The 17,160-nt window shown below is 39.2% G+C and overlaps 1 protein-coding gene across 1 annotated transcript in view; it reads left to right on the top strand.

Moving 5' to 3' along the window:
* The first annotated feature begins 3,009 nt into the window (after positions 1-3,009).
* Positions 3,010-17,160, top strand: part of xirp2a (xin actin binding repeat containing 2a) — a 51,404-nt gene continuing 37,253 nt past the window's right edge. Inside the window, exon 1 of the mRNA XM_062445606.1 lies at positions 3,010-3,123. Coding sequence (XP_062301590.1) covers positions 3,022-3,123 — 102 coding nt within the window. The 5' untranslated portion in view covers positions 3,010-3,021. The remainder of the gene's footprint in view (positions 3,124-17,160) is intronic.

Raw genomic sequence — 17,160 nt, 5'->3', positions numbered from 1 at the left:
TCAACATGAGAGCAAACACAGAAGTTGGACATCTTTTATTAAATAGAAGCAGGCAGTGTTTTTACCCTGGTGAATCTTCACCAGAAAGCCTCTCTGTAACCCCACAAGGGCTGAAATATTGCCTTATTGTATTAAAGAAAAGCTGCTCTGGAGCTTTGTGTTAGGGGCATTATGTTTGCTCTCATACTGAATTCCACTCAGCCCTGCATTTTAAAACACTGTATAGTAAATGTGTATGTGAGTGTATCTCCTTTCACAAGCCAACAAATCATGATGCATATCACGAAAAATCTTTATTACTCCATTAGTCCAGAACATGTCCTTCGCCTCCTGTTTTCTTCAAAATGTACCTTTTTTTTTCACCTGCATAAATGAAATAATATTGAAAAAACTAATGAATGGCACAACCAGATATGAATTGCATTTGTGTGTGTTTTTCTATGCAGACTATATGTGAGTAACTGCTGTAAACTGAGCGGCCTCTATGGACACAGGATCCAGCTGAAAGTGACACACATTCCTTCAGCCCTCCTTGAATAATGTATCCCCCTCTAGTTTGAATGGAGTGATACTATGTCCTCCAAAGTACTATCAGATGCGTATAACATGACCATTCATTCATCAAGATTGGATTATCTGGATTGCATCTCAGCTCCTTTCTCTGTCCCTCCCTCTCTCTATGTATTGATGTCTCTATTGTGTCTCTGACTGAGTGTCTCATGCTTGTAACTCTGCTGTATTTGTCTCTACGCGATCCTGTAACTAAGCTGTCAGTCTCTCTTGGCTTCCTCTGTCCGCCTCTCAAACTCCTCCCCTCCATCATTTGACCCCTGCCCTTCTTTCCCAGCTCACATGAGCATAACAGGGTGAAAATTGTGAGCCCAGCTAACGACACCCCGCTTTCTCAAGTTTTCGTGAGAATCACGTTTAAATCATGACGGGAGGAGACAGGAACAGCTGAAATATGTGTCACACAGGAAAGCCGAATCAACGTGTTAATTTCCTTTTTCATGCCAGTACAGAGAGCAGGAAAACACTCCCCTGGAAGTGCTGGTGAAAAATTAACAATATCCACAATCATAGCTGCAGGGCAGGCCAGCAGGGTTAGTTGTTATGGGCCTTTCCTTGATTTGTTCAGGAATAATAAGCTTTCCTACCCGCCCAAGAACTGGACCGATGGGTGAGGAGGGTAGAGGAAGGTGTGAAAGACAGGATGGGTGAGGCGAAAAGCTATTAAAGCTGTTTCCTGGAAGCCAACAGAGGTTCACTGAGGACCAGCTGATCGGAGAAAAAAAGTAATGCAACTGCATTGTTGTCAGCTTTTAACCCTTTTTTTATTTTGTTACCTTCACAGTGTTTGGGGTCCCACAGTTCCCTACGCTGCATCAGCAGTATAGGTCAAGTTACAGATGGAGAGCATGTGAGAATCTATTATATTTACTATGCCTTTAACATGTCATCTGTACAAAATCATGTTTAAAAGCAAGTATCAGTACAGATGACATCAATATAAGGTGACTTGACCGCGAGTCAAGACATTTAAAAAAAATCATAACGTTGTAGTGTTTACTGTTACCATGACAACAGACATGACCACAAATATTCTCCATTTAATGTGTAGAAACCAAAAACAAGATATTATATTTGAACAAGTAGTTAGCCTACATTTTGGAGGTATTTACTCGACGTTGGCTAAAACAGCAGCAGTCCAGAAGTCCCGTCCTCACAGTGAAGTTGCAGTATTCCAACTCAGAGCTCAGGCTAACCTGCTGCTTATGCTATCAAGACAGCTAATGTATACATTAGAGAATTTTGGATTAACTGGTCATTAACATGCCTCTTTATCTGTGCCAAGCTAATTTGTCCTGGACCGGTTTGTACACTGAATGCAATTAGACTAAACTAACATCAACACTCAAATCAAGAGAGAATAAGCTGACCCCTAATTGTCAAAGTAAAATAGCGTTTCTGAGATTATTACCTATCTGAATTTCAAATTGAAATCCCTTACTCTATCACAATTACCCGCCACTGAACAAAAAAAGTCCTCACCAATGTGATAAATTACTGCCAACACTATTTACGTAACGGGCTCTGTATGAACAAATATTTGGGGTCTTTTGATTGGAATAATAAGCATCTGGGAGAGTTTCCCATGAATTCCTATTGCACCATGTGGGGACTGGTTTGCATGTGTGTGTGTGTCCACATATTTAGCCTAAGGGTGGGGTCGCACTGCTTAAAAACTACTTTCAACAGCAATACCAGATATACAGCTGGTGAAAATCTATCATATTTACAATGTTTTATACCTCAGATGTCTTTAATATGGCATCTGTACAAAATCATGCTTAAAAGTAAATATGAAGATGATAAAATAATGTTAAGAATGTTTTTGAGCTTTTTCTAGAGCACAGAACTTTCTTAGAACTCATAACCCCCCCCCCCCCCCCCCCCCACACACACACCCTTTTTTTCTGTCACCCTCTCTTTTTGTGTTTTCTTTGTCGTCACTCTTGTGGCATGCTCTCACAACTCATATCTCAATTTGCTTTTCTTAGCCCACATGAGTTTACACAGGCTTCTGTGTGTGTATGTGTGTGTGTATGAGTAATTACAGGGCAGACGAGAAAGGAAAAAACTTCCCCTGTGAACTTTTCCTTTTCTCCTCCTCTTTCCTCCAGCCGCTCTGTGCCTGCACACAACCCAGAGAGCCTCGCAGACAAAGAGGAACCCCAGCAACTCCTGCATCTTCATCTCTATTCCTCACCCTCTCTTTAACTTCTTTTTTTTTTTTTTTTTATCCCTCACTTCCTCACCCCTCCCAATTCACCTCACATACAATAGACTTCCCCTGCAAAACGCCAGCCTGAAGGGAAAAGCAGGGGAGATACTGTTTCTCTTACAACAATGGAAATTCAATCAGGAAATGGAGAGGAGGTGGCGAGGGCCGTGTCGGCGACCTCGGGCTCCGTTTCCCGTAGTCACTGTGGGCCACAGGTAGAGGCATCAGACGATCCAATGCTCAGAGAAGACCTGCCGGCTGCTAAGAGGATTGAGAGGTTTGACATCCCACTTGATAGCCTGAAGAGGATGTTTGAGAAGCCTGCTGTGGCAGACACAGTAAGTACTGCACTTTTTTCTTAATCTTTTGGCTCTAAACTGTATTTTTTGTGCAATGAAATTCCACTTTTTTGCAGATTAATGGGCTGTCAGGTTACTGCCATTCCTTGACTTTGTGCTGAATGTGTCAGATAGATGGATAGTCTAGATGCAGCCTGCATTTCAATGAAATAAAAAGCTTCACTAACCTTTAAAGATACTTGAAAAGTCAGTAGTGGAGACACGACCATGAGGTCATGCCTCTGGCAAAACAGTTCTGGTGTCTGAGTGAGCAAATTGTACACTGTAGATTTCACTGCTGGTATGTAAGCTGTAGCTTTATATAATGAGGTAGGAAGTTATTGGTTGACCAAATGGGAGGCTTATTTATAGGATATAATGACTGGAAAATATTTGCGGCAATTATGCAAAGCATAGACAAAACAGGATGTAGCTTATCTCACTATTTGCTTTGAGTTCAGATATGATTCACTTGCTGAAAATTTGTGGTTTTTTCCCTTTCGTTTTGTTGATTTTGGACAAACACTACCACGTCTCCTTGCTGAAGAGGAGGGTGGCTTTCTCTCACGCTCTGTTTTTCCATCTCAGCTGGCTTCTGTGAGAGGAAAATCTAAGTCTGTTGGAAGTAAAGCGGGTCATTATGAGAAAACCTCCCATTTACCAAATGTCTGATGAGGAGGCAAAAAAAAGGCCCACATGACCTACTTTTTTGCCCTAATGTGGTTGTGACATCAAATCTTTAAAATGCTCTTGGCTGATGAGCTCAGTGATGCAAACCTCTCTCTCCTCATAGTATCCAAACTTGAAATAAAACTCAATAAAATCCCAAAGGGTCAATGCATCATGGGGAATGTAGTTCCTCAGTGTGTGCCAGTGCTAGCCGGTGGCACAGATACACACAGTGCAGTGCCACAGGGATATTTGACACCCTGTTATTTAAGAGCTATTTTGGAGAGCTTTATGGTTAAGCAGGATTTTAAAAATAACCCTGTAATTGGTATGTCTGCTGAGGCTGGAAGCAGCGCGGAGCTTCTCCACAAGGCTAAAGACACACACTGGGAGAGAGAGAGTGGACATGGATCTATTAGAATCACATCTGGCTCCTAAGATGAAAACATTTTACAGATTACTGTGGTTAATGATCCACATCACTAAAGCCAAAGTCAAAGATAGCATCATTTGAAAGTTTCTTTTTGCTGCTCAGTCCAGCTGTAAAAGCTGATATCTGGTCTAGAGAGTCTTGAGGAAAAAGGCTAATGGATCCTTATTTTTTTCATCAGACATGAGCGTTTGAGCCATAACAGCTATTGTAGTCTGAGCCATAACAATCACAAGTGATAAGAGCTCAGCTTGTACATTCCAGAGTTTCTCATTGACTATTAAGTATGTGTAAAACTCTCTTTATACTCTTTGTGTGGCTCAATGTTATCAGACTCTCTTTGTTTATAGTGTTTGACTATTAAAGCTGCTCTAATCACAGTTTTTCTATTAGCAAAGGATCACATGACTAAGTGTGAATTATCATGTGTTGCTCACAGTGATGAACCCACAGAGAATTATCACCTGCAGACTGTGCAGTTCTCCTTAAGCTCCACAGAGAATTTCAGCTTCTTTTTTTTTGGCACAGTGTTTTGGTTCTGCAGCTTGCAACTTTGCTCTCTACTTGATGCTCCCATCAGCGTTTTTTCCAGCCACAGCAGACAGCTGTTTTCAGGTAGAAAGATCTGGATAATCCACTCTATGGGAGCTAAGAGCAGACACATATAAAGTTAGCAGCTAGTCAGTTAACTGAGCATTTAGCAGCTTTATCGATCAGCTGAATGTTTTTCTCAGGAGTTGATGGAGAGCAGAACAGAGCTAAAAGGAGAGTAAGATTGGATTTATTTTGTCAGGTGGTTAGCCATATGACTCCAAATGAATACTAATGTTGCATGTTGTCTGCCGGATGTGTAAATAAGTAGCAATTTTCTAACAAATTTGCCATGTTGTGCCCGTCCTGTCCCAAAAAAATAATCATTTAATGCATTTGTACTCAAACTATTACTTATTGCACATAAAAACAATTGATTTTTAACATCTAGTTCCAAATACAGGAGCTATTTATGTCTTTTCCTTAGATTATCTCTGTCTGGTAAAGGTCCACGCCTTTGAAACTCTACACCCTCACTTTGTAACAGAGGCTTTCTGCCCCACAATCCCAATCAAGCCTTTTTACTTTCTTTCATACGTTTCTGTTGTTATGGTTAAAAACTTGGTCTGGTTTGCAGAATTATGTTTGTTCTGGTTAAAAGAAACCCAACACAGACCATCAATAGGAAGTAGAAAACAAACAGTGTCAAAGTTGGAGGTCCATCCACCCCCAACCTCCTTCCTCTGGTGACCTGGTGGCTCTTTATTAATGTCACATTATTTCCTTTTGCTCCAGATGGGCGACAGTTGCAACTTTGCTCACCAGCTTTGTCAGATGAAAGTAGACATTTGTTGTTGTTACTGGGAATATGCTTAAATTAGTGATGCAATTGTTTTTCTTCATCTCGTCTCCTCTATACTTGTAGTTTGTTTCTACTAAGTATTTCTTCTCCCTTGTTTATCCGTGCATGTATCTCCTTGTTTATCCCTGAATGCATCTTCAGTGTTTCCCACAGGATTCTGTGAGGCTGTGAGGTGGTTCGGGGGAATATTCCCCTAAAAGGAAATTTTGTGCATTTTAAAGTTAAATGAATCAATCTGGTGCACTTTGAGAGCAAAATTAAGAGGTTAGATCTTTGAAAAACTTAGTGCTCTAGTAAACAATTGTGTGCTCTAGTAAACAATCCTAAACACACTGGCTGTATAGACATGAATGGCGATGACACAGCAAATATGACCAACTTCTTGTGCTGAAACCAGGAGGATGAAAAGGTAGAGCTGCAATAATTAATTGATTACTTAAGTGAAGAGCAGAAAAATGAATCGGTAACCATGTTATAACCAAATAATAATTTTTAAAGGAATAATGCCAAAAATGTATTTGTTGAAGCTTCTGTAATATGAGTATTTTAAGCTTTTTTTGTGTCATACATGATAGAAAACGGAATATATTTGGACTGTTAATCAGACAAAATATGACATTAGAAAGCATCATCATGTGCTTTAAGAAATTATAACCAACTATTTTAACATGGCTGAAGCGACAGCATAAAACACAATATTAGAGCTCTTTTATGTTATTAGGAGATGCATCAAATTATTTTCAGTTCATTTATGAAACTGTGGTGGGACAAATTAGCCTAATGGGAAACACTGATCTTTTAACTTATCCATCCCAGCATTAATTCTACTCACTAAATCCTTTTGGGATGCTTGAATAATTAACTTTGACCTTTTCTGTTGACTTGTAATAGCCAACCAGCTTCCCACTTTACAACCATTTCCATCAGATTTAAGTTTAGCATTTGTTGTAGCTCTTCTAGAAATAGGTAATTTATTTATGTTGTTTTTTTTATAAATAGTGCAGTGCAGTGCAGCTGTATGTCACAGGCTGGTATTGCAGCACATGCCGTATCTTGGCATTGTATCATAAGTGCTTATAGTCTGTTCTTATCTTCTTCTTGTGTTCAGTATTAATGGAGCGTATGGGCAGTGTTCCCAGATTCCCAGAGAGAGGAGAGAGGAGCTGTGCAGTTGGCTGGTTATAAAACATGACCTTGTGTCCAACTCATCTGTAAGGCTGAGCTTAATATTTGATGATGCGCTGTATTTTTTTTTCCTGTGCCCCATTTCATTTATTTAAACGGTGCAATGTCATTGGCCAGCCAGTCATAACAATGACTGATGGATTCCCAGGTGGTCGCTCAGCTGTGGCCAAAACCCTCACTGGGGGAGAGGATAGTCCTTGTTTCCAACAACCCCAGATGTGAAGTGATGCAACGGTTTACCTTGAGTACAAAGTGCGTGTTTCCTGCTTGCGTAGCAGGCCCATCCTCAAGGGACTCATGCTTGTGTTTACAACATCTGTCTGAACCTCTGGTCATGGAAGAATACACTCACACTGATGCACATGTATAAGACAGATGAGGTGAAACTGTGGTGCAATGTCATATCATATTAAGCAAAGGTGCTAGAATTCTAGAAGCACACATGCACACACTGTTCAGTAATTTATATGCGCCAAATATGCACAAAATCTGTTCATTCATCAATAATGCTGAACATTTGCACTGTGGAGAGAATGGGCCATTATATTTTTACTAACTCATTAAAACATTCTGGCATTAATTAGTGGTTACATAAATGTTTCTAATACTTATGTGCAGTCCTGGCACTCATTCAAGCTGTGATGACAGGTATTGGCCAGTGGGTGGCAGTGTGGCATCTATGAGACTGTGTGAGGAACAGTCACTGTATGAAGCAAAGTGCAGGAGAAGGAGGGTAAATTATATGCACTTAATCAGGAGTTTATCACAGTGGAACAATTACTAATCACCTGGTGTTAATTGGAGTTTGTTTTTAATTCCTGGAGGTTTCTTAAAATGGCTTTTTTAAAATGTGTGAGCCTGTCAGATTATGCTGATTTGCATAATTGGCAAAATATCTAATTCTGATGTGCTTGGTAAATTTGACAAAATATAAAAGATTGTTAAAGGATTTTGTACATTGGGGCAAAGCTGGTCACACCTGTTTAATTGGATAACATGGTGAAGTTTATAAAGTGGACTCTGATGGCAGTGTGGTGGTGGTTGTTGGGGGGGGGGGGGGGGGGGGGGGGCAGCAGTCTGACTCCATGAGGTGTATACATATATCAGGACAGTGGTACTAGAGGTCTGGAATGTTCCCTCAGTGTATTTTCATATCCTGACTCGTCATTGTTACTAACTTGTGTTTTTTTAGATGACACTACATGCATCAGGCTTTTCATATACTTAACTTCTAAAGCAAAGTCACCTTTCTGCAGCTTTTAAGCGAAGAGTGGGAAATTTGTCACTCTGCCGTGTTCAATTATCACACTTAAAAGCGTCAAATGATATACTGAAAGATGAGAATGAGGCTTTTTGCTAAATGTGGACTATTTCCACCCCCATCCCTCCCAAAAAAAAAAATCAATCAATATGCACCACCGTTCCTAAACGCACTTAATTAAATGTTAAATAAACTAAACGCTGCAATGTGCCTGCAAGAAATTGATCCAGACTTGATGAGGACACCGGCGTCCTCATCAAGTCCATTGAGCTCGTAAAAATTCCATTAACTTTTACCAGGCATCTCTTTCATCTCAGTTTCACAGATTCAAATCTTTTAATGGAGCTGGCAGCGGGGCCCCGCATGTGTGTGACGCATTGCTTAGGCTGCTATGTGATGATGACTTGTTGCTCTCTACCTCGCCTACCGAGAATAGTTGCACTATTATGTGGTCTGCCAAACAAAGCTCTGAAAAAAAAACCAATCCCTGTTTCATTTTTGACTCATTCAGATAACTCCAACTCATTTGACTACCTGGCATTAGTTTTGTTTATGGATTTGGCAAATTGAAACATGAATAAAAGCTCTGCAGTCTGCACTGTGTTGATGTCAATACTTGCTAATTCAATTGTACCGTGAAACCATGTGCATATTCACTCCAACATGTGATAATCCATTCCCGTAGCTATAATGAATGCATATCTGCAGGCTTCTTTCCATTCAATACCGCTGTGTGACTGAGATTTTCTTTTCTTTAACACAATTTGACACCCACAGCCCCCAAAGAGCATGTGTTCAACAGTTAGCCAAAGACCTCAAGGCTTACTGTTTTAATCATTTATTGTAGATATGGCACTATGTCATCGTGAGGGCAACGCTGCCATCTCCCTCTCTTTCTGCCATTCATCGTTGCCATAGCAAAGAATGAGGAAGGACTCCTCAGACAAGGTTTGTAAAGGCAAATCTTTTGGCTGTATCTCAAACTAAAGCTCAATCATTAAACTGTATGACACGAGCAAAGAGAAGCAGAGAGTTTAGGAACACGCGGAACAATGAGTTCACAGTCTTAGCAGCTCTGGGAGGCTGTAGCTGAATACCGACGTCAGCATGCTCATAATGAACATGGTCATGTATAGCAAGGGTAATGTTCACATGTCAGTTTAGCTAAATGGCAATTAGCACCAAACACAATGTAGCTTTACAGATTTAATGAAGAGGAGGCCATATCTATTGTTAGCAACTCCCTCTGTTTAAATAAAATAGCACCTTTGTCTTTGCAAATATTGTAGAACATGCTTAATTGAGAAGCTGTTTGTGTTTCTTTATTAAACTTTATTGAACAATTTAGCATATTAAATAGTCACAGTTTGGCTGTCAGTACTCATTTGCTCGGGTAGAAATGCTTGTTACAAGTGCTTAAAATACTATACAGGATCAATTTATGGTGCAAGTTATATTAGTATTAATAGAAAAGAAGCAGCCAACCAAAGCTTAACTCATTTAAAGTTTCTACTGAGCCATATTTGAGTCTTTACAGATTTAATGAGGAAATGATTTATACTAACAAAGTCATGCTAGCATCTTTGTGAGGCTGTACTTATAGGCAACAGCAGTGCTTTGAGCTAACTGCTAACATAACAGTGCTAACATGCTGATATGAAGCAGGTAGCTTATATAAAGTTTAACATTTTCACCTTAGGTTAGCATGTTAGCAAGCAAATATTTGCCTTTGAACATGTATATCTACTAAATTTAACAGTCATGCTAGCATATTTGTGAACCTGCTAATAAGCAGCTGCGCTTTGAGCTAACTGCTAACATTAAAATGCTAAAATCCTTATATTTAGCAGAGTCATGCTAGCATCTTTGTGAAGCTGTACTATAAGGGCAACAGTGGAGCTTTGAGCTAACTGCTAACATCAATGCTAAGTTTTTACTTTAGAGGTCTGTCATTTTCACCATATAATGTTTAATAATTTTAGGTAAACAGACAAAGACAAACCTTTTTTTGTTAAAGTTTTGTTGGTTACATAGGGAGCAAAAGATTTTCAGATGAATTTAGTAAAAAGAAAAAAAGCAGCTTAGCGTAAACCCAAGTAATATTAATTAATGATTCATTTATTAGTGGAAACCTTATTCTTCATATATGTTGAGTTGGTGTGCTGCCTGTAGATACATTTTTACATTTTTCTGTCTTCAGCTTACTGCACACTGACAAAAAAGACTGTCTAGGTTACACTAGCAATTAATTCATTTTAATTATTGGAATTAATTGAACACTGTCTCCAGTTTTTCAATAATTAGTACTAAATTGCATAGTTCTTTCCAGAACACTCAGTGGGAATTTATTAGAAAATTACTGACCTGTAAAATGAAGCATTAGCCCAAATTTCATGGTTATTTATCCAACAGTTGTTAACTTTCAAACTCATGATGGACGGAAAATAATGGATTATCAAAGTCATTAGGATTGATCATCTCATCATTTAGTCAGTAGTTGTTGAAATATCTCAGTCTGGATCAAAGTGGTCGACTTTTTGGTTTAATATAAAAGTCAGTAGGTTAAGGTGACATGAAGTTCATCCACCTGCATGAGCTTGTATTACAAACTCGAACAATTATAGACTGAAATCCCCAGAATATCAACGAGGTATGCAGCATGTCAGCCGATGTCAGTTCCATGGTTGCGTGTATATTTGGAGAGGCTGAAAACAGAGCCGCATCCCAAGCCACTTTAAAGTCGTCATGTATAAATAGTAGTGCCTGGCGATGTTGGCTTTGCTCACAGAACATTAAGAGAGCACAGGGCCTGATGAAAGAGACTGAAATATGATTTACATTCAGCGAGCATAGGACCATATTGTGCAAGTGCGGACTGAGAGAATGGATGGGAGGGGAAGCCAGAGGGTAAGAGAGATGAAGATAGATAGGGAGCGATAGGGAGTGAATCAGCAGGGGGGGTTTAAAGAGAGAGAATCAAAAATGGTGAAATGAAGAGAGAGTCCATATTTTAGCAGATGAAGCAGGTCAGAGTCTGATTAACAAATTACATTCATGTTTCAATAATAATAAGCTTCATCAAGCCCTACTTCAGGGCTGCACAATCTCTGACACTGACGGTCTTTTCTTTTCTATCCTTTTCTCAATTTTCCCACAACTTTCTCTCCCTGGAGACAAGCAGATGTCTGTCAGGTCTCAGCCCTACTTAAGCGAACTGATAATCAGGGGAAGAAAGACCCAGAATACAGAGTGAGGAGCTCCGGCTAAGGCCACAATATACAGAAACAAAATATACGAGCACAGTTGCACCTTATACATGAGTCAACAAAAAGAAAGTAACTATCATTCATTCATATAACATTGTCATGAACATAATACCATGTTAATGTAAATCTGTAACTATAACAGGAACAATATGTAAAATGACTACATCCAATATATGTGAAACGTTACGTACATCTATATCTGAGGTCATCTTCATTGAATAACATCCGTGTTGCCATTTACTGGATTACCTCCCGGCTTCCCTGTTGCGACACTTCCCCCTTGAGAAATGATATAAAAATAGCAGCAGCTTTAGTCATCATCTCCAACTGCTCCGGTGACGCTGCTCGGTGACCAGCAGTAGACAGCTGAGGTTGTGCCGGGCGGCTCCCAGGTGTAAATGAGCGAGGATCGAGCTGTTGACAGCGTGAGGGTGAAATCCGCTGTGGATTGTGGATTTTTTGGAAATATTTGTCACATAGAACCAGCCTTTGAATGTGAAATACCACACCTGACACTATCTGAGTCGCACAGAGTCATAGTTTTAATTAAGAAAATGTTCGATCCAGTTTTTTTAACCACACTCAATGAAACAGAGGTTTGGGAGAATAAAGAATAAAGAGTAGATACCTCTGCGCTGTTTTTCAAGAAGACACAAGGGAGGAGAGTGTTGACAGTGTTGACAGTAGAGAACAGAACCACAAATACCACTGAGGGGAAACTCTGACTAAATGTTGCATCATGTATTCAGAAACCCCCCCCCCCCCCACCAACCAGTTTTTTTTTCACCTAAAAATGAAAAGTTTTTTGTGTCAGAAAACTGCCAGAGAGGAAAATGAAGCATGAGCTGCAACGAGAGCAGTAATATATATATGTGCCCTTTGCTCATATATCAAGCTACCATTCTTGAGAATTGGGGCAAAATCTTTTTTTTTTTGGGGGGGGGGTTTGACTTTTACTCTTCAATTATGCTGCGAAAATATATTTCCAAAGATCAAAGTCTTGGCTATTAAACCTTGTGACAGGCCAACCTCCCAGTGATTTCATTTTTCCTTAAATAGCACTTTTTACAGTTAAGGGCTTGAATTTTGTCAACCTCACAGTATTATGATATAAAACATGAAGGAAATGTTTAATAAGTAGTATCAAAGTTACTTTCTGATGATAATGTAATTTGTCTTTCTTATTTATAACACCAAGAACACACATTAAGTGTACCATACAAACCTATTATTGACATGAACTAGCTTTGTAAATCATCATGAACATACATTTAATGACTGTAACTAAAAATATCCATCTGATGCTTCCTCAATGACAGAGTTGACGGCCAACTGAAGGAGTGGTAATTGCATACATTCAATCATGCACTTACTGTTGTAATAACTGTTGTTTCAAAATCAATAACTATAACTCAGGTGCCCCCTCCAACCCTCTTGTTTGTTACATCATTAAACCAAAAACTCTCCTGGAAGAACACAGGAAGCAATTTCAAACATGAATCTTATCTTTTTGCTTGTTTTCCGATTTTTATAGATGTCATCCAAACCTTGAAAATGAATCTTAGCAGATGTGAGTCTAATAAAGGAGCTTCTCACACTAATCATTTTCTCAGTCATGGTCTGTGGAGAGTTCATGACACTTTTCTTATTTCTTTTCCTGGCTCTCTCTTCTGCAGGGGACTGTCTGCTAACACCTGGCTCATCAAGGCTCTCATCTAATGGACTTACTCTCCATCTTTCTCACTCTGTTGTAATTCTTCTGCCTTTCTGTCTGGATGACTATTTGTCCTCTCTCATCCTGTTCTCTGGTACTCTCTGTTTCTGGCTCTTTTTGACCTTTAATGACAGGTTGTGTTTTGCCATTTGTACCAGAAATATTTAGAAGTAAACATCCTTCTTAGTCATTGATATGTATCTATTAACACGCTTGATTTGCGTTATTTACATAACACAAATACATAATAACTTTCATACCATTAAGTTGGGGGGGCATGTCATGTAGTAAAGTGGGCATGTCATGATGTGAAGTGGGTGTATCGTGTATTAAAGTGGGTGTGTTGTGTAGTCCAGAGGGTGTGTTGTGTAGTAAAGTGGGCATGTTATATAGTAAAGTGGGTGTGTTGTGTAGTAAAAAGGGCATGTTATGTGGTAAAGCGGGTGTGTTGTGTAGTAAAGTGGGCATGTTATATAGTAAAGTGTGTGTGTTGTGTAGTAAAGTGGGCATGTCATTTTGTAAAGTGGGCATGTTATGTTGTAAAGTGTGTGTATCATGTATTTACGAAGTCGAGTGGGTGTTGTGTAGTGAAGTGGGTGCGTTATGTAGTAAAGTGGGAGTGTTGTCTAGTAAAGTGGGTGTGTTGTGTAGTAGAGTGGGTGTATTTTGTAGTAAAATGGGTGTGTTGTGTAGTAAAGTGGGTGTGGGTGTGTTGTGTAGTAGAGTGGGTGTATCTTGTAGTAAAGTGGGTGTGTTGTGTAGTAGAGTGGGTGTGCCGTGTAGTAAAGTGGGTGTGTTGTGTAGTAGAGTGGGTGTGCCGTGTAGTAAAGTGGGTGTGTTGTGTAGTAGAGTGGGTGTATCATGTAGTAAAGTGGGTGTGTGAGTAGTAGAGTGGGTGTGTTGTGTAGTAGAATGGGTGTATCATGTAGTAAAGTGGGTGTGTGAGTAGTAGAGTGGGTGTATCATTTAGTAAAGTGCAATAATAGAAAAGAGTGAAAGTGGTCCAAAATGTTTTATAAATGATATTTATTTCATATATATAAAAGACTTTAATCTTTAAAAAAAGCTTGTTCATAGTAATAATGTTAAGGTGGATTTTGGTAGGACATGATTTGTTCCAATTCTCAAGAATGTGTGCAAGACAGCTTTTTGTACTGCAAGGCTTTAGTATAAAATATCCCATCTGTTGCAGCTGCTACCTGTTTGTGTGGCAATGAATATGAATCATACATCCCTGTTGGCTTTGTGCTGGCTCGCTACATGTCGGTTTGTCCCCTCTCCTTTTTTTTTTGTTTCCATTCCCTCTGCTCTCCTCTAGAAATTCTTATTTGCGCCGTTGTCTGCCTCCTAGCTTTTCACTGTGACTGTGTCTGGTAGTTTGGCCTTTAGTTAATCCATTCTGTCCCAGCTGGCCTTGGTAGAAAAACTCAAATCAGTATGACAACACATTCCTTCTCCCACAGTCGCCTTCTCTAGCTCTCCATCGATCTTTTTCTGCTGTTTATCAGGTTTATTTCCTCCGTCTGGCTTCCTTCTGACTTTGCTTTTCTTTCTCAGTCTTTCCATCTATGTGTACGTCCATCATCTCAGTTCTTACTACTTGTGTTGTGGTTTATGGTTCATCTCATTCTCTAGCCTCTTGCCTCTTTCCTCTCTCTTTCTGGACCGTGTCTATTTTGTGCCTGTGTTTACCCACGAGTGTTTGAAATATTGATGTAGGCGATTCTCGCTGTGCCTCAGTTATGTCATAATGAGGACAGTCGATAGAGGATTTGTGCGGCTGCAAAACAAAACAAAAAAAAAAATTGTTTTCATACTTCTGCCGGATTGCAGAAGGGGAGCGCTTATGGCACCCGGCACAAACAAAAACACTAGCCAAAAGAAAGTGGCTGCCAAAGACTAGACAAAGAGAAGAGGGAGAGGAAGGGAGGATGGCATAAAAGCCGGGATGACCTTCAAAAAAATAATACACACACTGGCACCGACACAGACGATGTGATAGTCGTCGTCTGATTTGCCTTGAGATCCAAATTCAGGCATTATGAGACTTGTCTGCTTGCTGTTTTATTGTTGTTAAGCTGAGAGATTTTTACTGTTGAGGTTTATCGTCTCAGTGTAACAAAAGTTGCTCATTAGCAGTAGACACAAAGTACAGCTGAGCCTGATAGGTATTTCATTAGCTTTGCAAGTATTTACTCCCTTGTTTGAGGATAATGTTTTTGACTTTGCCCGCCAGAGCAGAATATTCAATGGAATAGTTGTTCCTGTACAGTATATGAATTTGCCTAATACGTGTGTTCTTTTATCGGCCAAGAGTTTTACATTATTCCTGGTTAGCCTGTGCAGAATAGTTGGAGGTATGAGGCTTTGGTTCACTCCTGTACATGCAGCAGTCCCACAATGATAGGCAATCCATCACAGTAAACACAGAGGCTTAATTTAATTTGGTCAGAGTTTCTCTTTACTATTTCATTACGCCCAGATTGAGTGGTTTCATTTTCCACTGCATAATATCAATCACCTGACACCCAGCAGACGAAACGAAAGTCACACAGGAAATAATCCCCTGAAGAAAATGTTGCCTTAAAGGGTTTATTTTTATATCCGTCTTTTGATAGGTTGCATGAACTGTGGAAGCTGATTTTAAGCACAGTGTGACACTGACATTAACATATAAATATAATATAAAAGTAGTAAATGTGAAAAAACTCAATTATACTTCCAAACATTGCAAAAAGGACTTGGGTAAATGTGAACTAAAAGGGTTGCACCCCTGTAGATTGAATCTATTAGATCTTTTTTGTGCAAATCAATCTCTTCTCACAATAGCTGTCTCTGTCAAGATGAAAATTACCTCATATAATTAACAAGGCCTCTCACTCAGGCACTCATGCGTTCATTCACTCAACTATTTATTCACAGCCTGAATGATTTTGCCCCAGAGGTTGAGGCATTGCAGAGTCTACAGCCAGCTGCAGCTGAATGTTGAAGCCAAAGCCAAAGAGGATGCAGTTAAAGCTAAAAAAAATGATGCAGTATAGGATACAATATCCTGATTGTTAGCACCTAAAAGCAAATGTTTCCTACATTTCTCATAATGCAACCAATGAGTGTAAAAAAATTAATTTAATTGTCAAAAAAAAGAAAGAAATTCTCTATTGAAGGTGCATTTCCTAGGTTTTTCTGGACCTTCAAAATGCATTTTACATGGAATGCTCTCAATAAATAGAAATTGCTGTTTGGAGACCATGAGATGTGGAAGTTTATTTATCATAATTCAAATATTTGTTTGGTAAATGTCCTTCAAACTCAACGCTCTTACTTTGTAACACATACTTCCTGTTCTGAATATATAAAACTTTTCACAAGCGTGAAATTAATTAACTATCCGTGTAAAATTGATGCAGTTCCTCTTTTAGTTTTCCCTGAATATTTAGTATGCTTTTACATTTTTGTTCTGTCACCGCAGCAGATGACTTTGTAAGAGTTCTCAATGATATGGAAATTGCAAATAAGAGTATAAAACAAAAAAGAACACCCACTGTCACCTTCTATTAAGAAGACAATCCATTCTCTATTAATTAGCCCAGTAGATTATAAATGCAACATTTTGAACAGATACACCTGTTCAAGTCTCACATTTACTTACTGTAACATGTTTTATTACTCAATCTCATTTCTCCACCGCAATAACCCACTTTCATCACATCATATTACATGTCAGCACTCTAGTCATGCTTCTGTTAATGTTACATGTGACTGGCTTGTAATTAAAGGAATAGTTTGAGAGGAATTTTGCAAGGTTAGGAATTTATAGTCGGTCGATCCTTGAAACTATGTATGCATGTTGACCTTAGATTATCCACTTATCTGTCTTCAGGAAAAGGAGACACATCTGATTGTCTGAGAGTTGAAAGAATCAAGAGATTTATGACTGATATGGGATGCTGTTTGATGAAGGTAATAACATGAGAGAGAAAAGAGCCCCAAGGTTGGACAGGTGAAAAGAGGCATTCCAGATGTTGGTCAGAAGAGTATTGAAACCCTGGGACTCGCTGTAGATCCAACAGGTTTCTTCAGTTCGGACTGCCTGATGGGGAGAACCCAGGTCATCAACAA

The sequence above is a fragment of the Scomber scombrus genome, chromosome 24 (genome assembly GCF_963691925.1).
Source record: "Scomber scombrus chromosome 24, fScoSco1.1, whole genome shotgun sequence".
NCBI classification, from domain to species: Eukaryota; Metazoa; Chordata; class Actinopteri; order Scombriformes; family Scombridae; genus Scomber; species Scomber scombrus.
This window is presented reverse-complemented; position numbering and strand designations above follow the sequence as displayed.